Source organism: Monodelphis domestica, chromosome 8, assembly GCF_027887165.1.
Source record: "Monodelphis domestica isolate mMonDom1 chromosome 8, mMonDom1.pri, whole genome shotgun sequence".
NCBI classification, from domain to species: Eukaryota; Metazoa; Chordata; class Mammalia; order Didelphimorphia; family Didelphidae; genus Monodelphis; species Monodelphis domestica.
Genome location: NC_077234.1, coordinates 236,655,400 through 236,679,297, shown reverse-complemented (window position 1 = coordinate 236,679,297; position 23,898 = coordinate 236,655,400). Strand labels below are relative to the sequence as shown.

General features: G+C 35.4%; 1 protein-coding gene across 1 annotated transcript in view; it reads left to right on the top strand.

Annotated features, from left to right (window-relative positions):
- The window catches only part of CLTRN (collectrin, amino acid transport regulator), a 93,593-nt gene that overhangs the window by 20,448 nt on the left and 49,247 nt on the right, over positions 1–23,898 (top strand). The window contains exon 3 of the mRNA XM_007500872.3: positions 8,403–8,488. Within this exon, the coding sequence (XP_007500934.1) occupies positions 8,403–8,488 (86 nt within the window). The remainder of the gene's footprint in view (positions 1–8,402; positions 8,489–23,898) is intronic.

Below are 23,898 nucleotides of genomic sequence, written 5' to 3'. Positions count from 1 at the left end.
TAATCTGAATAATTAAAGCTTTCCTTCATCACTTTATCGTATCTAGACAATCAATAAAACAGTAAATTGGTTTTATAGTGTTTGTCCATTTCTGAGGTGTAAATGCTTACACTGAAAATTTAACAATTGTCTTTTGTAAGCTGGTTTGAATATATTCTGATGGCTGTTGTTCAGTCATTTTAGTCATGTCTGACTCTTCATGATCCCATCTGGGGTTTTCTTGGCAAAGATCCTGGGATGGTTTGTCATTTCCTTCTCCAGCTTGGTTTTTACTCATCTGTTAAAAAAAAAAAAGCCAGAGTCAAACAGCTAATAAGTACCCATGGTCAAATTTGAACTCAGGTCTGCCTGACTCCAGACCCAGAACTCTATTCACGGCACCGCCTTTCTGTCTGTATGGTAACATGATATACACAAGTTTATATTTATTTTGGAATTTTTTCAACTTTAAGTGACATCCTTCCTGTGCTCATATAAATAAGTGAATGCTTTTTGTTGCTAAAAAATATTATGAATATGTGCATGTGTATTTTTGTGTGCATATATACAGATACATCTGTGTGCACTATATATGTAGATTCTATGGAACATGCTAAATAATTCAGTAACATTTGTATATAGGCATGTATACACATATATGGCAGCCTGGTATAACACATGCTGTGTGCTTGCAAATGATGAAATACTGTTTTCTCCAAAGAATTAAAGTTGAGTACCACTAAGAAAGCGATGGAGAGGCAACTTAGTGAAATAAATTAGCTAGGAAGTATTATCAAGCGAGAATATTGAAAGAGAATTGGTATATCAGACATGACCCTAGGGTACATACCTGCAAAGAAAGTGGCTCAGAAATGTGGTGAGATTATGGGAGGATTAATGGACAGTCCACTGGGACCCTCCTCTATAGAACTCGTTTTGCATAGATTTACTTGAATGTTGTCTAACTCATTCGATTTTAAGCTCCTTCAGGGCAGGAACGCTTTTTTGCTCCTTTTTGTATCCTCGGCACTTAGTTCATTGCCTGGCACAGGCTTCATAAATGTTTGTTGATTGATTGATTGATTGATAATGTCAAGAGATCCAAAAGGACCAAAGTATGTTGAGTGGATCCTCTGTGGAAGATTTATGAAATGGATAAGACATGAATAAGAATGACAGGGATTCATATGTGTGAACGAGTATTGTACAGCACCAAAAGAAGGAACAATCTGACTGAAGAGAACATAAATCTATCTTTACTGAAATAAAAAATGATGAGCAGGAAGTATTCAAAGAAACATAAGAAGCTGGATGAAAAGAAGCCGTGCGAAGGAATCAGTCAAAAGAGCGTTCTTCAGAATGATGAAATGTCAACAGCAAAAAGACAGAGATAATAACAACAAAGAAATTATTCCTGCTTCAAGGAGTTTACCATCTAATTAGGAAGAAATCACCTAAGCACAAGAAACTAAAAAGCATTATCCATATTCTCAAATACACAATGCTATTCCACAATAGATGATAAATCGACTATCACAAACAAGTGTGATTGAGGTATGTTAAAATTACTGAGCATTATTAAAAGATTATACAATTTTTTGATTGCCTGAAGAACTCTCTTCCAACAAGGAGGCCTGTATTCATGTGCCAAAATTATTAAAATTCCTTGAAAAATATAACAGGAAATCTTAAAGAAAAGCTGGCCTTAAATACCAAATGAGGCAAATGAACTAAAGAACCCAAAAGTTCAGTATCAAATACAAATGATAATGTGCCACACAAGCCAGAACATGATTAAAATGAAAAACAGTAAACAATAGAGTCAATTTTATTAGAGCAGATGAGAAGAAAAGCTATTGTGAGCTATAATGATCTAGGAAATGTTTTGGATAATTAAGAGATGAGATACACTTTGAAGGGCAGGTAAAATGGAGTGGGAAGGCATTCCAGGTAATGGGAATGTATTTTTTTTTTAAACCCTTACCTTCCGTCTTGGAGTCAATATTGTGTATTGGCAGAAAAGTGGTAAGGGCTAGGCAATGGGGGTCAAGTGACTTACCCAGGGTCACACAGCTGGGAAGTGTCTGAGGCCAGATTTGAACCTAGGACCTCCCATCTCTAGGGCTGGCTCTCAATCCACTGAGCTACCCAGCTGCCCCCAATGGGAATGTATTTTTAAAAGACTCTATGGAAGAAAAAAACAAAATGTTTTTGTGACTGTTAATAGGACAAGTTGATCGGTGTGGATGGTCTGTGTAGATAAAGAATAGGAGGTAAGGCTGCAGGGCTATGAAGTCAAGTTGTGAGAGCCCCCAAACTCTAGGGTAAGAGGTTCGACTCTATTTTGTAGGCAATGAGGAGAACCTTTCAGAGTACTTGAGCAAGAAATTGACTTGACAAAAGTGATGTAGGAAAATTAATTTAAAATTTTTAATTAAAAATGAAATACCCACAGTGATGAAAAAATCAGGGATCTTTTGAAGAATTAAGACATAAATTAATCATAACAATAAGAATTTATTAAAATCTCGACAAATAAAGCTATCCAACTGTATTGTTTCAAGATTATATTGAGTGTGAGGGAGAGATCAGCAAAACTTGAAAGGTTTGGAAGAATTTTTTCTAAGTGGTAGATTTTTACATGTGACTAGCTTACTTGCAAAAGAATTTTGCTATTATTTATCTGAGCATACCTTGAGAAACAAGGTGTGGCAAGCACTGTGTAAAACTAAATTCTTCTGTCTTATTCCTTATTCTTTTGGTACAGAAACCAAAGGAGTTCTGAGTTTTTAGTGTAATGCAGACATGTCTATTTCTCTGGAGACAATTTACTGAATTTTTATCATTTTAATTTTATTATTTATTTACTTATTTAAAATATATTTTTTCCAAGGCTACATGATTCATGCTCTATCACTCCCCTTTTTCCTCCCCCCTCCTGGAGTTGCCAAACAATTCCACTGGGTTATGCATGTATTATCACTCAATACCTTTTTTTCATATTATTTATTTTTGTAGTAAAATTTACTGAATTAAAAAAGTTTATTTTAAGAACTTATTCTTTAAAGGTTACACACTAGTTTGTCACTTTCTGGTACTCCTTGCCTTGATTTTTCACCAACTTTGGATATTAGGAATTTCTAAATGTGATAATGTTATTTCGATATGATAGAAGTTTGTAGGAAAACAATCCTGGTTTTTCCCTCAGAAGAGTCCTTCACTCCCACAGTACAGGATCCATATTGGCTCATTGTCAGTAAGGCAATTTTAAAATTGTAAGTTCTGTCTTTTACTCTAAGAATGGGGAGTCCTTTTTCACTGAAAATTAAAAAAAAATTTAAAACTCAATCAAGGGTTACATAAAAATAATTTTTGATCATTTCTAAATAGAAAGAAATAGGAAATATTTCAATCCACTTTTAATATTATGAAATAGTCAAACTAACAAATCCAACAAATAGTAGGAAAAACTGCTTTGGTTATGAACAGTTGAGAAAAAATGTCAGCGGAGAGAGAAAAGAAAAACAGAAATGCATAGGAAATCAATCAATGTGTATTAAGGAGCTGTGATGTGGCAGGCTTTGTGCTAAAGGATTTTTTTTGAAAGGGCCAAAGACAGTACTTTCCCACGAGAAGTTTGTAACCCAATGGAGGAGGCAACACAAAAATACAGGTATCCCTTGCACATCATGACTTTCCCCATCACAGCTTCAATATTTCAGGGCCAGCAAAAGAAATTAAGTGGGAATTTTTTGGGAGTTTTGAGGAAGCCGCAGACAAAACTTGAAGGCCAGCAGATGACAAAAAGAAAATGCTTAGAAACTCAGAAATACATAAAATAAATGTATGGCATTGTGTAGCATTAATATATTTTATCTTTTGGTACCTTAAATATGCACAATTTCTTTTTTCAAGTTTAAATAGTCAGTTTGCAAAAACAAACAAACAAACAAACAACCACCCTGAAAACCTTAGCTGGCTAGAAATGTAGAGCTATCTTTTTTTTTTTTTTTAATCCTTACCTTCTGTCTTAGAATCACTACTGTGTATTGGTTCCAAGACAGAGGGGTTAGGGCTAGGCAATGAGGGTTAAGTGACTTGTCCAGGGTCACACAGCTAGAAAATTTCTAAGGCCACACCTGAACCCAGAACCTCCCATCTTCAAGTATGGTTCTCTATCCACTGAACCGCCTACCTGCCCCCTCTAATGTCTTTTTCTGAGTGATTCCGAATACTATAGATAAAATGCAGTGGATACAATTAAAAAAAAAAAAAACTTAAATTTAGCCTCAGATATTTACTAGCTGTGTTTGGGCAAGTGATCATATCTATCTGCCTTAGTTTCTTCATTTGTAAAAAGAGAATCACAATACCACCTGCCTACTAGGGTTGTTGTGACTACAAAATAAGATCTATAATGTATAAAGTACTTGGCAAACCTTGGAGTGCTGGGTAAGCGCTCAGTACTAGCAATTTCTCTTGAGAGTAGCATTTCCTCTGAAGGCTGTCACCCAGCTGGGTTCCTGCGGTTTGTGTTTCATTCTACAACTTGACTGCTCCGATTAGCTTTCTCTTGAGTCCATGCAATGCCCTTTGCACTCAGAGTTCTGTTCCTGGAGGCTGCTTCCTCCCTTAAGGGACTCTTTTTTGTTCCCTGTCTGGCTGGGGCGCGTGTCTCCTGGCTGCTGAATGTAGCTCCACTGTGCCTCGAACTCTCCTCGGGAAGTGCTGAGGGAGGCTTCTCCACCCAGACAAGGCATTGCTAGATGCCACGGCCAGCGGATGGGGCGCTGGGCTCAGGGAGGCTCCTAGATGGAAGGCCATCCAACACTGGACGTTTAAAGCCCAGCAAATGAGGGTCCCCATTTTGCCCATCTAATGGAGTCATTCCTTTTAGGGAAAGCTACATGACCCAGCGGAGAGCGTGGGGGGCTTGGGGATTGTCGTGAGGACCAAATGAGATAATAGTCGTAGAGTGGCCAGGCAAATGCCCGGCGTGCGCCTGGAAAATGCTAGCCATTAGTATTAGTCATAAGAGTTAGGCATGATTACCTGAACCCTTTATTAATACTTTGATTACATCCTGGCCTTTTTCAGGGAGAGTCTTCAATTATTTTTAAGAATGCAATGTCTCTGCGTGGGTCTATCTCTATAGAAACAGCAAGCAAGTGATGGAGTGCCTGTGCGTGTGATAGGGCATACATGAAATCTACGTGTGTATGCATTGTGCACACAGGTCCAAGGTGTCACACATATAGACTGTGGGTGTGTGTATAGGGACACACAGCAAGGACGGGGTGGTGTAGATACAAAGTATATAAATGTGCCACACATACAAAGTATGTCTATATACATGACACACAGTAACTGGTGGAGTATGTGTGGGTGTATGTACACACATGTACATGTGTATATAAAATAGACATCCATGTACTTCTACATACACATGGCACACATGATACATTTTACACATATAATACACATCTACATGCATCTATATTTTATGCACATATGCATACATACACAGCAATTAAGTGGCAGTATTTCTACTTTCTATACAAATTAAATTATATCTCTCTACAAAGTATATATATCACCACTTACTTGCTGTGTATATATACTACCACTTACATGGTAGTTAATTGCATATCTATATACAAATTAAATTATATCTCTATACAAAGAATATATACCACCACTTACTTGCTGTGTATATATACTACCACTTATGTGGTAGTTAATTGCATATCTATATACAAATTAAACTATATCTCTATACAAAGAATATATACCACCACTTACTTGCTGTGTATATATACTACCACTTATGTGGTAGTTAATTGCAGGAAAGTCACTTCATCTCTTGGAGCTAGTATAATGGGAATAATACTTCTTACTTCATAGAGTCATTGTAATAAAAATACCTTTTTAGGATTTCTGGGAAGATAATGCAGAGAGATCCCTAGGGAGCTTGATTCCTCACTATTTCTTTCAAAACTAAAAATAGGAATATCTAAAAGAGAGAATTGTTGGAGATTTTCACAGGAAGATCTGAACTCATCAAAAAGGTAATAACAAAAAGAGCTCTTAAACAATTTAAAATAAAGGATGAAATAAGGGTGTTTAAGAAGGAAGGGGGAAAACCCTTTGGGGGGAAACAAATGGGATCCTGGGGGAGGAGGAAGAGGGAGAGAGGGGATGGTAACTTGTTAATTATTTGAAGAACTTTGTGGAAGAAAGAATAGTCTTGTTTTGCTACAGGGCAGTAATGGGTAGAAGTTGCAAGAATCTCATTTTGTCTGGAGGGAAACAGAATTTCCTAAGAACTGGAGTTATTTGAAAGAGGAAAGAGTTTCCTCAAGAGGTAATAGGTGTCCCTTTCCCTTTACTGGAAATCCTCAGTTGACAACTGAATGCCTCCTTTATGAAACACATTGTAGGAGGGATTCTTATTCAGGTATGGATTGCAATAGATGGCTTTTGATATTCCTTCCAACTAAGATTCTGTGATTTTAAAGTCTCATTCATTGTTCTAAATGAGATTTAGCTTGCAGGGATTGGAAAGGGAGACACTTTCCAATCCCTACAAGCTTTTGGTCTTACTTCATCTGTATCATTTCTTCAACTACTTCTGCTTTTACACACTAGGCAATGGGGATCCATTGAAGGTTTTTGAGCATGGAAGTGCTCAAAAAAGTCCTCTATTATCTGGGATCAGTGAACAGAATAAACTGGTCTAGAGGAGAGAAGGATAACTAGAAATAGAGAGATCAGCGAAGAAAGCTATTATAATAGTTAATAATAGTTCAGACATGTTTATGGACTTTTAGAATGAATTAAGTTAGGAGCAGTGGAAAAGAAATAGAGGGCATTTATGACAAAGGTATTTCAGAAGTAAAAGCTAGGGGAGTTGGTGACAGTGTTGGAGGCAACAAAGGATGAGTTGAAGATGACTTAACGATTTTGAACTTAAGCAACAGGCAGTCAATAAACATTTATTAAGAAGTGCCAATCCTGATGCCATCAAGGTAGAAATTCTCTCTGCCTTCAGGAAAATAGTTTCAACAGAGCCTAAGTAGGACTGGGTGATCAAGGGTTCACCCTAGGCTAGTTGCAGTATCTTACCAATTAGCCAGAAATGGAAAACACTGGGCTATTCAAATTCTTGCATATTCTAATCTATTCTTTTTCTTCCTTTCATACTCTAGGTAGTATCATAATCATAGGTATTTGCCATGCAGAACAGGAGTTGTGGGACGGTCTTAAAAATGGGCTTAGAGAAATGAGTCTGCTGAATGCAAATATTGCTATTCAACACTGTTGAAGATCTCTGTCCTTTTCACATGTCAAATCTTCCTGTGCTAGGGATGGGGCAAGATAACAGGGATAGGCTATGGGGATCATATCTTGGTTACTGAAACTGTCTCACATTAATGACTTCCTGGAAGAAGAAGTATGGACCTCAAATAGAGAGGAAAGGAACCCTGGAGAAATGAAGCCATGAGACGCACATGGTGTCAGTCTTCAAATAGATTTAGAAGTATTATATAGAGGAAGGATTATACTTGTACTGCTTAGCGCCAAAGGACAAAACTAGGATCAATAGATGGAAGTTGTAGAGAAGCATGTTTTGATTCAACATAAGGAAAGTATTCCTAATAATTAAAAGTGTTCCAAATTGTACTGGAGATTGGAGTCTCTGAGGACTAGGGATGAGAAATGGGTGAGGATAGTAAAGTGGGCCGGAGTGAGGTCCCTGTTACAAAGTGTCTTCAAGTGGAGTATAAATATTTATAATCTGAGTGGCGTTGAATTGGATGATCTCTGAGGTTTTAAAAAATTCTATAATTGTCAAAAATTGTCAAAAATTGTTTCTAAATGTAACTTAAAAAGTTAGAAAAAAATGTAAAAAAATTAAAAAGACATTCTATGATAATGTCTATTATTCTATGAGAGAATCATCAGATGATGTTATATGCTATATTTATGAGAAGGGCCACCACTGCAGTTAGAAATACTGGAGAAGTAGAATGGTTCTATTTAACTGAGTTCTCAGAAATTCTATTCCAGTCTGATGTTTATAGAATCAATACCAATATTTTGCTGTTTTTCATTTCACCATTCCATTCATTTGACATTGTTTTAAAAAGAGCTATGATTAAGAGTTTCCCCACTTTCACCCATTCATTTGACTATTTCTACTGAATCCCAAACAAATGAAAACAAAAGCAAGATGAAGTCAGATTACAACGTAAATATAGAGTCAGGACATGTCCTTAATATCAGTCTTCTCATCTTTAGGAATATTTGCATCTAAATCATGTTTTTGCCTGCAAAATAATTGGACTCCTTTCCATCCTGTTCTCCCATCTTTCTTTTTCTGAAATTGATATATTTTTTTTTCTCTTTTGTTTATTTTACAGTATACCTGGAATGAAAATGAAGAATACTTATTCAAGGCAATGGTGGCTTTTTCTATAAGAACATTTTCCAGCAGAGAAAAAATAGAGTAAGAAAATAGTTGAAATTTCAAAAATTCTTCTGTTTTATTTGTGATAGTGCCTTTTTTTCACAGATCACTTTTTAAAAACTTATACTTTTAATTAATTACTAGTCAAATTACCAAAGGTTATTTTAGAGAACTTGTTAAAATTAACAACAAAATTCTTTTGGGAAAACAAAAAATCTGGAATGTCAATATAAATGATGAAAATAAGTAAGGCTGAAAGGGAAAATGTACGTGCAGACCTCAGATGATATTATAAAGCTGCAATCATCAAACTTCCTGGTTTGGTTAAAAAACTAAACAAAAGCAGAGGAATAGACTAATGGATAGACAAGGAAGATTGAGAAATGATAGAATTTGATTATCTAATGCTTGATAAAGTGGAAAACACAAGGTACTTAGGGAAAATTTTCTAATTTATAAAAACTTTTGGTAAAACTGGAAGTAGTCTAACAGAAATTTGGCTTAGACCAACACTGTACATCACCCTCTATAATATTTTATTTTATATTTTATATTACATGTTATAAATAATATCTTAAAAATATATTGTATATTTATTTAAAATGTTTTGTTAAATTTTGAGTTCAAGATTCTCTCTCTCCTTATCACACTTCCCAAACCCATGGAGAAGGCAAACAATATCATATCAATTATATGTGTGAAATCATGTAAACAATTTCCACATTAGGCATATCACAAAATACCAAAAATAAATAAGTAAAATTATACTTCAATTTGCCCTCAGAGTTCATTATCACTCTGGAGCTGGATAGCACTTTTTTCATCATGGATCATTTGTAATTCTCTTTGACTACTGTATAGATCAAAGTAACCAAGTATTTTACAGCTGATCATCATTACTGTGCACAAAGAACTCCTAGTTCTTCTCACTTCATTTTCCATCATTTCATTTAGATGCTATATTTTTTTTTCTGAACCCCCCCTCATCAGGTCTTATTACACAATAATACTCCACCACAACCATATGCCACAACTTGTTCAGTCATTCCCCAAATGATGAGCATCTCCTCAATATCTAGTTCTTTGCCACCACAAAAAGAATTGCTATAAACAATTTTGTACATATAGGGTTTTTTCTTTTTTTTAAAAATTGATCCAGCAATAGCACTACAAGGTCTGTACCTAGATCTTATAGTGGTGGTGCTGGATCAAAGAGTATTTACAGCTTTATAGCTCTTTGGGCATAGATCTGGATTGTTTTCCAGAATGGTTGAACCAGTTCACCATTCCAACAACCATTCATTAACATATTTATTTCCCCTCATCTCCTTCAGCATTTGTCATTTCTGATAGGCTTGAGGTAATACCACAGAATTGTTTTAATTTGCCTTTCTCTAATTGATAGCGATTTAGAACATTTTTTTCATGACTATAGATACTTTGATTTCTTGTGAAAACTGCCTTGTTCATATCCTTTAACATTTATCAATTGGGGAATTGCTCTTATTTTTTATAAACATGACTCATTTTCTTATATGTTTTAGAAATGAAGTCTTTATCAGAGAAATTTACTGTAAAATGTTCTGATATTACTTCATTGTCTATGGTACCTTTTAGCAAGTTGTAGTTTCCCTGATAATCTCTTTCAATGAAGTTTAATTTTGCCTTTGCTTTGTCTGAAATCATGATTGTTACCTCTGCCCTTTTTACTTCCGATGAAGCATAATAGGCTCTGCTCCAGCCTGTAATAGATAATATTGAGGGGGTATATTTGATGGATACTAGATAACTAAAAGATCAGGTAGTTATCTTCTTTTTGTCTACCCTCCTCTCTTTATACCTCCCTTCCTCCTCCCTTCCTCCCCTCTGCTTCCCTTCAACTTTACCTTCCCCTGTTCTTCAGGTTTCTAAATCAGTCAGGGTGAGTTAATGATGTTTCAAATGATATAGTCTTTATCTTCTTTTATCTCAAGTAAGGGATTTATTTGGGGAAGACAGGAAATGGTAGGGAATGGAGGTTAGAGAGTTGGAGGTTTCCCTATTATCTACAGGGAGCTTTAGATTGGAGGATATTGAGAGAAATGACAATTCAGTCACTACCATGAAACAGAGCAAGTCAGAGAGATATGTGGACTATCGTCCTTCTTCTTCTGCCTTCAAATCAGCCAGGCCACCTCCAGCTTGATTATCCCAAGTCCCAGAGATAAACCCAGCTTCTTCCTTCAAAGTCACCACCATCAGCCAAGAAGCCCAGAAATCAGTCAGCAGTTGGCTCTTGCCTTCAACTGTTTCCCGGTAACGTTCCAAATGTAATCTTCCTTTGATTGACAGCTGATCAACCTCCAACCATTGCTTCTTGTCTTGCTACCTGCCTTATAATTTCCCATTTTTCACTGTTTATCTCTCTCTTTATCTTGTCCTTCCTCAAAAGTCTGTCTTGCTTCTGATCACTGCCTCCCTTAATTCTTTTCCTTTCCACTGCCCTTTATACCTCCCCTCCCTCTTTATTTCTTCTCCCCTTCCCCTTCTATTGCCCTACTGGGTAAGATAGAATACTCAGTGAAGTGTGTTTATATATTCTTCCCTTTTTGATACAATGCCAATGAGAGTGTTGTTCAAGCATGGCCTTCCATTCCCCCTTATTTTCCCTAACGCTCTTTGTGTATCGCTTTTATGTAAGAAAATTTCATCCATTCTAGCTCTCCCTTTCCCTTTCTCCAAGTGTATCTCTCTTTCTCACTTTAATATTTTTCTTTTCTTAGACATCATCCTAACATAATTCACTCACACACATTCCCTCTGTCTATTCACATTCTTTCTAACTATGCTAATAATGACTAAGTTCTTAGGAATTACAGATATCATCTTTCTAAATAAGAATTTTAAATGGTTTAACCCTATGAGTCCCTTATGATTATTATTCCATATTTACTTTTTTCAGCTTTTCTTGAGACTTGTTTTTGAACATCAGATTCTCTTTTCAGCTCTTAGTTCTCTATAGATTTCATATATAAGACCTTTATCAGAGAAATGTATTATAAAATCTTCCCCAGTTTTAATCTTGGTTATATTAGTTTTGTTATACAAAAACTCTTTAATTTAATATAAATAAGACTTCATTTTACATCTCTGCCTCTTGTTTGGTCATAAATTCTTCCCTTCTCCAAAGATCTGCCAGGAAAACTACTTTGTGTTCCTCTAATTTAGTTATGGTATCACTCTTTATATCTAAATCATATATCCATTTTTATCTTATCTTGGTATATAGTATGCAAGATATTGGTCTATACCTACCTTCTGCCATACTATTTTCCAATTTTCCCAGCAGTTTTTGTTAAAGAGTGAGTTTTTATTCCAAAAGTTGTGGTCTTTGGGCTTATCAAACACTAGATTTCTAAGGCCATTTACCCCTATATATTGTGTATCTAATCTACTCCATTGAGCTACCATTTCTCTTAGCCAGTACCAGACTGAGATCTGGTACTGCTAGGCTACCTTCCTTCACATATTTTTATTAGTTCCCTTGATATTCTTGACTTTTTGTTCTTCCAAATGAATTTTATTATTTTTCTAGTTATATAAAATAATTATTTGGTAGATTGATTGGTATGGTATTGAATAGGTAAATTAATTTAGGTAGAATCATCATTTTTGTTATATTAGCTTGGACTTCCCATGAGCAATTAGTATTTTTTCCAATTGTTTAGATCCGACTTTATTTGTATGAAAAGTGTTTTATAATTGTATTCATTTAATTCCTGTGTTTGCCTTGGCAAGTAGATTCCTGGTTATTTTATATTTTCTAGAATGATTTTATATGGAATTTCTCTTTCTAACTCTTGCTGCTGGACTTCATTGGTAATATATAGAAATGCTGATGATTTATTTGATTTATTTTGTATCCTGAAACTTTACTAAAGTAATTAACTATTTCAACTAGCTTTTTAGTTGATTTTTAGTTGAATGTCTATCTGTGTGTAAGGAAAAAAGGGACATTTTCCCCTCCCTACTTGTATTTTCCCTTTAGTCTGGTATTTGCTAAAAACAAACAAAAATAATTGTTTCAACTACTAGCACTTTGTATGATTACCCTGAACAAAGAATTTATCAAACTATTCTAAATACACTTAAGAAAAGATTGAGATGGCACAACTTAATTCTAAAATATTATATATGCACAGAGAAATAGGATTTTAGAACAACCCCTCTTAAAGTCAATCAATTGTGTTTGCCCAGACTTTATGAGGTACAGGACCATTTGAGTCTAGGTAAATGAGATAGGAGCAGTATTTTCTAGGTAGGGCAGCTTTTCCCAAGGCTAAGCCATGTATTCTAGGCTAGCTTTTCCTTAGGTAGAGTACTCTAGAATTTTCTTCTTGTTATTTCATTAGTCCAGAGACCAGGGCTTGAACTATCGACATCATTTCCTGATAGCCTGATTAGGAAGCAAGCCAGTGCATGAGAAGTTAGGAGCTCACAGATATAAGGAATTTATACTCAATGGAATTAATGCTGTATCCTTGCTGAATACCCTTTCCGTGTTATATAGTTAAGTACATTTGTTTTTCTTAACTATTAGATGACCCTCAAGTGTCACATTTCATTTCATTCCAGTTGTGCACTTAAACCACTAGACTGGTCTGAGCATAGGCTCTCCAATAACATAGTAGCTCTTCTGATCAACCTTACCAGAATTTACATTATAAATCTTTCTCTTGTTCTATGATTTCCTAAGAATGACTAAAAAATCTCTTTACTTTTACATCTAGTACTCATCCATTCAATAAATCTTAACCTAATTAACTATAACCTTACTACTTTTTCATTTTTTAATCAACTAGTGCTTTCAGTAATACTGATAGAGAATAATTCTGAGTAGCATTTTATGACCCTAATGGAAACCTTTTGACAGGTAGTCTGTGATGATAATATAATATGGTGCTTAAAGCTGGCTATTTAATTAGATTTGCTTGCCACACTCAAAGAAATGGTCCTATTTCACTGAACAATTTTTTTAATGTCATAGTACAAAGATTGTAAGGCTTCCTAGATTTGAAGAATAAATTTCATTTAGCTAGTTATGGAGATAAAAAGAAATCTCATTGTCCTGATGTAAAGATATTATTTATAGTATAATTATGCCACATTAAATTATTCTTTGAAAAGCAGAATATTTAGCAGATACTACATCATTATAATTAACATGACTAAATCTTTAAGGGTCCACTATGTGTCTGAGACCCTGAGACACTTGCATAATATAGAAAACACTTCTAAGAATTACTCATGGTTTTTGACTTCAGTTTATGTGCTAAATCTCATGCTTTAATGTCTTCCTGCTTCAATGACTTTTCTTATACATAAGACTTGAAGAAAAGCACAGCTATTCAGCATTTCAAAAAGGAGAACTGATGATCCCCCATTGTCTCAAGGATAAAATACAAACTCCTTTGACATTTAAAGTCATGTATACTCCTCCTAATCCATCTTTCCAAGTTTATTACTATTTGCACTCTAAGTTCCAGCCAAATTAGTCCAGTTTCTAGTCCCTATATTGGATATTCCATTTCTGGTTTCTATGTCTTTTTAAGTCTATCCCCATGTTTGGAGGGTACTTCTTCCTTGTTGCTGTTCGGTTTTTGCCTAACTCTTCATGACCCCTTTTGGGGCTTTCTTGGCAAGATACTAGAATAATTTGCTATTTACTTCTCCAGTTCATTTTACAGATGAGGCAACTGAGGCAAACAAGGTTAAGTGACTTCCCCATGGTCACGAACTTAGTAAGTGTGTCAAACCAGATCAGAAAGATGAATGTTCTTGACTCCAGGCCTGGTACTCTATTCACTGAGCCACTTAGCTGCCCCATTTTCCTTACTTCTTAGACTCTCTATTTTCTTCCAGTGCTCAGCATGTAGCTTCCTCAAAAGGCCTATCTTTCCCCCTCCATTTCTAGTCCTTCCCTCTTTTATTTATTCTTATTTCCATGTATTTTCTAACTACTTATCCATGTACATTCCATCCATAATACCTCCACCCCAAATAGAAAACAAATTTCTTGAGGCTAGGAAAGATTTTGTTTTTGTTTTGGTACCTCAGTGTTAAGTACAGTGCCTGGTACCCTATAAGCACTTCGTAAATGATTATTGAATGAAAAAATGTGAAGAAAGGTCTAATAAGTACATATATATATGCATGCATATACATGCAAAATCAATAGGTATGGATATTATATACATGTATTTATGTAATATATATTGAGAAAGAGAGAGACAGACAGAGAGGCAGATAGACAGAGAGGCAGATAGAGAAAGGGGGAGAGAGAGAGAGAGAGAGTGTGAGTGAGTGAGAGAGAGAGAGAGAGGGAGAGAGAGAGAGAGAGAGAGAGAGAGAGAGAGAGAGAGAGAGAGAGAGAGAGAGAGAGAGGAGGGGGAGAGAGAGAGACAGAGAGAGAGAGAGACAGAGAGACAGAGAGAGAGTGTGAGTGAGTGAGAGAGAGAGAGAGAGAGAGAGAGAGAGGGAGAGAGAGAGAGAGAGAGAGAGAGAGAGAGGAGAGAGAGAGAGAGAGAGAGAGAGAGAGAGAGAGGGAGAGAGGGAGAGAGGGAGAGAGAGAGGGAGGGAGATTATACAATGTATGTGCATCTCAACCACTGGACCTTAGACCATAGACCATTCCCATTCATTCCAATTTAATCACTGCAACCTGGATTTCAACATACTGGTTTTAAATATGTTCTTTGGTAACAACTCTAATGAAGGATGTATTTTCAAACCAATACCACAGAATCATGACGCCTTGTTGGTCATCTAATTTTACTTCATTTTTAAAAATGAAGAAAATGAGAACAGAAAAATTAATGACTTGTCCAACATCCCACAGCTAGTTAGTGTCACAGCTGGGAATAAATAGTAACTAATATTTTTTAAACTGACATTTTAATTATTATTAATAGACTGTACTCTGTACAGAGGCCCAGAATTGTGTCTGGATCTTTCAGACAATCAATGATATTTCGTATGTGGTAACTTCTGTTCTTATCCAATGACTAAAAGCTCTGGAGTTTATCAAAGATTTATTCACAAATTCCTTAATATGTAGCTATAGTACTGTTAATATATTTATATACATATATGTTCTATATTACTATGGCAATAAGATTGATTCATTTATTGATTTATGATTACATTCAACTGGGGTAAGGGTAGAGAATAACTGTTACATGTAATTTATTAGATCTTGATCTCATTGAGGTGAGACCTTCCTCCATTGTGTTCTGGTTCTCTTCCACTTCTCTGAATGTTTCTCCTCCAACTCCTTTGATATATCACTTATATCCTGCACCCCTCAGGACTCATACTCAGGCTTTCTCCCCTTCTCCCTCCACACTCTCTCCCATTGTCCTCATTAGTTACCATGGGTTCAATCATTTCTATGTAGAAAACTCTTTATATATCTGTAATCCTTAATACACAAGATTGTTGTGACAAATTAATAATATATTAAAGCATTTTGTAAGCCCTATATCAGCTATTACATATATAACATCTGGACCTCATCTTTCTCCTAATCTCCAGTCCTTCTTCACTTGTGAGACAGTTTGACTTGGCTGTCCCAGAGTAACTTCAGACTCAACATGTCTAAAATAGAATTCATTATCTTCTAAAAATCTATCCATTTTCATAATGTCTTTAGTTTCTGTCGAGGTGAACTCCAGACTTTCAGTCCCCCAGGTTCAAAACCTTCCATTGATTTTTCACTCTTGCTCACTCTCCCATAACCAATCAATGGTCCAATCTGGTCCATTTTATCTCCATGGTATCTCTGGCATCTTTCCTCCTCTATTTACATAGGCACTGCCCTAGTTTGGACCCTCATGACTTCTTACCTGCACCACAGCAATAGTTTCCTCATCATGCTCTCTGCCTCTAATCTTCTTCATCTTCAATTCATCCTTCACAAAGAGGCAAAACAGATATGGCAGAAGTACTCAAGAAGCTTCAGTGGCTCTCTATTATATCTCAATATAAAATACAAACCATTCTATTTGGCTTTTAAAAATATTTATAGTATGGTTCTAACTTACCTTTCTAGGCTTATTGTGTTTTCCTTTCCTGCCTAGATTCTGAATCGCAGCCAGATTTGCCTACTTGCTATTCTCCTTGCATGATCTTCTGTCTCCCACCATTGTGGGAAACAATTGGTTCTGCCATTCATAGATAGAATACTTTTCTTTTTCATTTCTGACTTGTAGAATCCTTTGGTAGTGGTAGGGGTGAGTCGTTTCAGTTTTATCTGACTCTTCATGACTCCATTTGGGATTTTGTTGGCAAAGATACTGGAGTGGTTTGCTATTTCCTTTCTTGCACATTTTACAGATGAAGAAACTGAGGCAAACAGTTAGTTTCCTTCAAAAAACAACTCACAGGATGCTTATCAATAGGGGAAAGGTGAAATGCTACTATTTCATAAAAATGATGAGCAGGTTAATTTAAAAAAAATGGAAAGACCTACTTGAAATTATGAAGAGTGAAATGAATAGAGCCTAGAGAACATTATATACAGCAATAGAAATATTGTTAAAGAATAATTTGTGTATATCTACTTCCAGAGAAAGAACTGATAAATAGAAACAAGTAAAACCGTTTTTTATATACTTTCATATCTTTTTGTCAAATGATACCTTTTCTAGTGTGAGGAGGAGAGGAGGGAGATAGCTGGAAACTTTAATGTAACAAATTAATTAATTAATTTTTAAAAACCAGCTCAGGGCTCATCTCTTATAGAAGGGCTTTCCTGATCTCTACAATTATCCATCCCCCTGCCCACAAATTACTTTGTATTTACTCTTCATATATTTTGTATAAACCTATTGATGTACAAGTCACTTCCCTTCAGTAGATTTCAAACACCCAGTTTAGGGTTCCATACATAGTAAATGCTCAAAATATTCTTTTTTTCTTAAGCCCTTAACTGCTGTTTTAGAAGAGATACCAAGCATCGATTTTAAGACAGAAGAATGGTAAGGGCCAGGGAATTGGGGTTAAGTGACTTGCTCAGGGTCACACAGTTAGGAAGTATCTGAGGTCAAATTCAAATCCAGGACTTCCCATCTCCAGGATTGTTACTCTCTCCACTCAGCCTCTCTGTGCTCAGTGTATTCTTGTTGAAGTTAGCTGAATGCAGATTGTGATCCATCATACTGGTTCCCTATAGCTCTTGTCTATACCATCCCATAAATCTGCTAGAGGGAGGTCCATCCAACATCTTGGGGTCCATTCTTTAGATTACTTGACACTGCAAGGAAACCAATAAATCTGGGCCATTTACTGCTTACTGAAGGGTCTATTTTGCACGTCTTATTCTTATAGGAGGGATTTTTAATGACAATTTTTACACATTTCTCCTTCACAGTATCTTATTTACCATGTGCAGCAGACTACTTATTTCCACCCTTGCCTTTTCCTCTTTTTTTGTGATCAACTTTTAAAATCTTCAGGTTGTACTATTCCATGACAACAACCATAGAAACATATTTATGTTGAAAAAATGAAAGTTTGTTTCAGAAATTCATCCTGTGCTCTTCCTGTTCAACACTAGAACCTGCTATTTGTCTGTTTGAATTGTCTGTCCAAAATAGGCACCGATGTTTGTTTCTTTTCATCTAACTGCAACATGGAAATACACATTCTTCAGTTGCTTGTTTTTTTATTTTTATTTTTTTCTCCCAGGGTAGATAGTTTAACCAGACGTGTATCTTTGTGTGTGCATGTTTATCTTACCTTGGAGGCTCTGCAGTAGTCTGGGGTTTGATGTAATCAAGGTTTTCCATATGCTCCTGTTTGCACATGATAATGTGCTGATTTCATTAAGTCCCTTAATAATGAATAAATATTGGATTATTTTTCTTAGAGGAAAAAATGGGGCTACGGTGCAATAGTAATGATTTTTAAATCTAGGTGCTCTTCAAATTAAATTTTGGTGAATTATAATGCTTTAGTGGGGGAGGGTATTGTAGTTAATTGCATTTTTTGATTAACCGAGAGGCAGAATGTCATTGTTGAAAACCTCTCTAATACATACATATTGATATATTTTCCAGTTATAATTAGTATAGTTACTGAACAAAATTGAATCTTGGATGATAGAGTGATGTGTTAGGTTCACCGTGTTCATCTTTAAGTCAAATCACATGAAGCAGTGAGAGTTTACGTTTATACGGTGGTTTTTAAATTTGTATGAGAAGGCCACTAACATTTCTTCTTGGAATGTGCATATATTTGTTTAGCTTATGTGGCTTCTTCATATGGAGGATTCTAGGGAGCCCAACTCCAGGGGAACGGAGAAGACACAAAAAGGATGAAATTTTCCAAGTCCAACATATTGATGCACTTTGTAGATACACAGTCCTTCATTTCACACACACACACACACACACACACACACACACACACACACACACACACACACTCCCATGCACAACAAAGATGGGTACAGTAGACACACACAAAAAAGTGAAAGAAATTAACTGATGCTAGAGATAGACTTTTTCATTGCAAAATCAAGTATACCAATAAAATTATAACCATCCAAAGACATCAAACACAGGTGTATATGGGCCTATGAAGGCTTTAATCTGGTCCTGTTGACCACCCTACTGAAAGGCTTTCCCAAATAATTAAATGACCACTTAAAGGGAAATTGAGTTGTCTTTTTATCAAACTCTATTCTCCTTGATCTCTGTTATATTTGATAAAAGGGACTATTTTCTTCTTTTTGTTATCATTTATTTTTATTTTTTATTTTATTTTTTAGTTTTTAAAACATTATTTTATTTGGTCATTTTCATACATTGTTAATTGGAAACAGATCATTTTCTTTTCCTCCCCCCCCTTCCCTAGCCAATGGGCGATTCATCTGGGTATCACATGTGTCCTTGCTCTGAACCCATTTCCTTGTTGTTGGTATTTGCATTAGGGTGCTCATTTAGCGTCTCTCCTCCATCATGTCCCCTCAACCTCTGTAGTCAAGCAGTTGCTTTTCCTCTGTGTTTTTACTCCCTCAGTTTGTCCTCTGCTTGAGGATAGTTGTTGTTTTTTTTTTTCTCGTAGATCACTGCAGGTTGTTCAGGGACATTATAAAGCCATTACTGGAGAAGTCCATTACGTTCTCTTGCACCACAATGTGTCAGTCTCTGTGTACAATGTTCTCCTGCTTCTGCTCCTCTCACTGCATCACTTCCTGGAGGTTGTTCCAGTCTCCATGGAATTCCTCCACTTTATTATTCCTTTGAGCACAATAGTATTCCATCACCAACAGATACCACAATTTGTTCAGCCATTCTCCAATTGAAGGGCATCCCCTCATTTTCCAATTTTTGACCACCACAAAGAGCGCAGCTATGAATATTCTGGTACAAGTCTTTTTCCTTATTATCTCTTTGGGGTACAAACCCAGCAGTGATATGGCTGGATAAAAGGGTAGATATTCTTTTGTTGCCCTTTGGGCAGAGTTCCAAGTTGCCCTCCAGAATGGATGGATCAATTCACAACTCCACCAGCAATGCATTAATGTCCCTACTTTGCCACACCCCCTCCAACATTCATTACTTTCCTTTGCTGTCATGTTGAACAATCTGCTAGGTGTGAAGTGATACCTCAGAGTTGTTTTGATTTGCATCTCTCTGATTATAAGAGATCTAGAACACTTTTTCATGTGCTTATTATTAGTTTTGATTTCTTTAACTGAAAATTGTCCATTCATGTCCCTTTCCCATTTTTCAATTGGAGAATGGCTTGATTTTTTTGTACAACTGGTTTAGCTCTTTATAGATTTGAGTAATTAGACCTTTGTCAGAGGTTTTTGTTATGAAGATTGTTTCCCAATTTGTTTCTTTCCTTCTAATTTTAGTTACATTGGTTTTGTTTGTACAGAAACGTTTTAATTTGATGTAATCAAAATTATTTATTTTGCATTCTGTGACTCTTTCTAAGTCTTGCTTGGTTTTAATATCTTTCCCTTCCCAAAGGTCTGACATGTATACTATTCTGTGTTCACCTAATTTACTTATAGTTTCCTTCTTTATGTTCAAGTCATTCACCCATTCTGAATTTATCTTGGTGTAGGGTGTGAGGTGTTGATCCAAACGTAATCTCTCCCACACTGTCTTCCAATTTTTCCAGCAGTTTTTATCAAATACTGGATTTTTGTCCCAAAAGCTGGGGTCTTTGGGTTTTTCAAAGACTGTCTTGCTGAGGTGGCTCACCCCAAGTCTATTCCGCTGATCCTCCTTTCTGTCTCTTAGCCAGTACCAAATTGTTTTGATGACCGCTGCTTTGTAATATAGTAATATAGGCCACCTTCCTTTGTATTTTTTTTTTCATTATTTCCCTGGATATCCTTGATCCTTTATTCTTCCAATTCTTCCAAATGAACTTTGTTATGGTTTTCTCTAATTCAGTAAAATAGTTTTTTGGTAGTTCAATGGGTATGGCACTAAATGGATATATAAGTTTGGATAGGATGGTCATTTTTATTACATTAGTTCATCCCACCCATGAGCAATCAATGTTTTTCCAATTGTTTAGATCTAGTTTTAATTGTGTGGAGAGTGTTTTGTAGTTGTGTTCATATAGTTCCTGTGTTTGTCTTGGCAGATAGATTCCTAAGTATTTTATATAGTCTCAGGTGACTTTAAATGGAATTTCTCTTTCTAATTCTTGCTGCTGAACTGGGTTGGAGATATATAGAAATGCTGATGACTTATGTGGGTTTATTTTGTATCCTGCAACTTTGCTAAAGTTGTTGATTATTTAGATTAGCTTTTTGGTTGAATCTCTAGGATTTTTTAAGTAAATCATCATATCATCCGCAAAGAGTGACAGCTTAGTCTCCTCATTGCCAATTTTAATACCTTCAATTTCTTTTTCTTCTCTAATTGCTACTGCTAGTGTTTCTAGTACAATATTAAATAATAAAGGTGATAATGGGCATCCTTGTTTTACTCCTGATCTTATTCGGAAGGCTTTGAGTTTTTCCCCATTGCAGATGATGTTGGCTGATGGTTTTAGATATATACTGTTTATTATTTTTAGGAAGGGCCCTTCTATTCCTATACTTTCTAGTGTTTTCAATAGGAATGGGTGTTGTATTTTGTCAAAGGCTTTTTCTGCATCTATTGAGATAATCATGTGATTTTTGTCAATTTGCTTGTTTATATGGTCAATTATGTGGATGGTTTTCCTAATATTGAACCATCCTTGCATTCCTGGTATGAATCCTACCTGATGGTAGTGGATAACCCTTGTGATGACTTGCTGGAGTCTTTTTGCTAGTATCCTATTTAAGATTTTTGCATCTATATTCATTAGGGAGATTGGCCTATAGTTTTCTTTCTCTGTTTTTAACCTGCCTGGCTTTGGGATCAGTACCATTTTTGTGTCATAAAAATAATTTGGTAGAACCCCTTCTTGGCTTATTCTGTCAAATAGTTTGTATAGTATTGGGGTTAGCTGTTCTTTGAATGTTTGATAGAATTCATTTGTGAAAACGTCTGGACCTGGGGATTCTTTCTTAGGGAGTTCTTTGATAGCTTGTTCAATTTCTTTTTCTGATATGGGGTTGTTTAGGTATTTCTTCTTCTTTAGTCTAGGCAATTTATATTTTTGTAAGTATTCATCCACATCATTTAGATTGCCATATTTTTTGCCATATAATTGGGCATAGTAGTTTTTAATGATTGCTTTAATTTCCTCTTCATAGAGGTGAAGTCTCCCTTTTCATCTTGGATAACTGTCAATTTGGTTTTTTTCTTTCCTTTTTTTAATTAGACTGACTAGTACTTTGTCAATTTTATTTGTTTTTTTCAAAGTAACAGCTTCTAGTCTTATGTATTAAATCAATGGTTCTTTGACTTTCAATTTTATTAATTTCTCCTTTGATTTTTAGGATCTCTAATTTAGTCTTCATCTGAGGGTTTTTAATTTGTTCACTTTCTAGTTTTTTAATTTGCATGCCCAATTCATTGACCTCTGCCCATCTTAATTGTTTATATATGAACTCAAGGATATAAATTTCCCCCTGAGTACTGCTTTGGCTGCATCCCATAGGTTTTGAAAGGATGTCTCCCCATTGTCATTTTCTTCAATGAAGTTATTATTTCCACGATTTGTTCTTTAACTAGCTGGTTTTGGAAAATCATATTGTTTAATTTCCAATTAATTTTTGATTTATCTATCCATGTACCCTTACTAATTATTACTTTTATTGCATTGTAGTCTGAGAAGGTTGCATTTATTATTTCTGCCCTTTTGCACTTGTTTGCAATGATTTTGTGCCCTAGTACATGGTCAATTTTTGTGAATGTACCATGTACTGCTGAAAAGAAGGTGTATTCCTTTTTGTCCCTATTTATTTTTTCCCATATGTCTACTAACTCTAATTTTTCTAAGATTTCATTTGTTTCTCTCCACCTCTTTCTTAATTATTTTTTGATTTGATTTATCTAGTTCAGATAGGGGAAGGTTCAGATCTCCCACTAGTATAGTTTTTCTATCTATTCATCCTTGAGCTCCTCTAGTTTCTCCTTTAAAAATTTGGATGCTCTGCCATTTGGTGCATACATATTGAGTACAGATATTTCCTCATTGTCTATACTGCCTTTATCAGGATGTAATTACCTTCCCTATCTCTTTTAACTAGATTTATTTTTACTTTGGCTTTGTCTGATATCATGATTGCTACTCCTGCCTTCTTTTTATCATTTGATGCCCAATAGATTTGGCTCCATCCTCTTACTTTCACCTATGCATATCTACCTTCCTCATGTGTGTTTCTTGCAGACAGCATATGGTAGGGTTTTGGATTCTAATCCACTCTGCTATTCGCTTGTGTTTTATGGGTGAGTTCATTCCATTCACATTCAGAGTTGTGATTACTAGCTGTGTATTTCCCAGCATTTTGATTTCTACTCCTGGTCCTGCCTTTTCTTCTTTCACTATTTCCTTCTATACCAATGTTTGTTTATTTTTATTTTTATATGTAACCTAATATAATATGCAACATAATATTATAATGCATATGGTTTGTTATAAGTATGCAATAAATTATAGTAAATGTGCTTATCCAAGAGAAACAATTCTCATGTTAGGTTATGTCCAAAATCTATATCTCATTTTTACACCCCTCACACCTATCCCTCTCATGTCTGAGATAATATGATATATGTTGTATATTATTTATCACATAACACATATTTCTATGTCATCATGTTGTAAAAACAAGAGACATATTGCTTACACTAGAGAAAAATTCATGGGGAAATAAGGTGAAGAATGGTATGTTTCAGTCTGCATTTGGACTCTGTTTGTCCCTTTTATAGTAGTAGATAGCTTTTCCCCTCATGAATCCCTTGTAGTTGTCCCTTCTTTTTTTTTAGAGTTAAAATTTGTTTTTT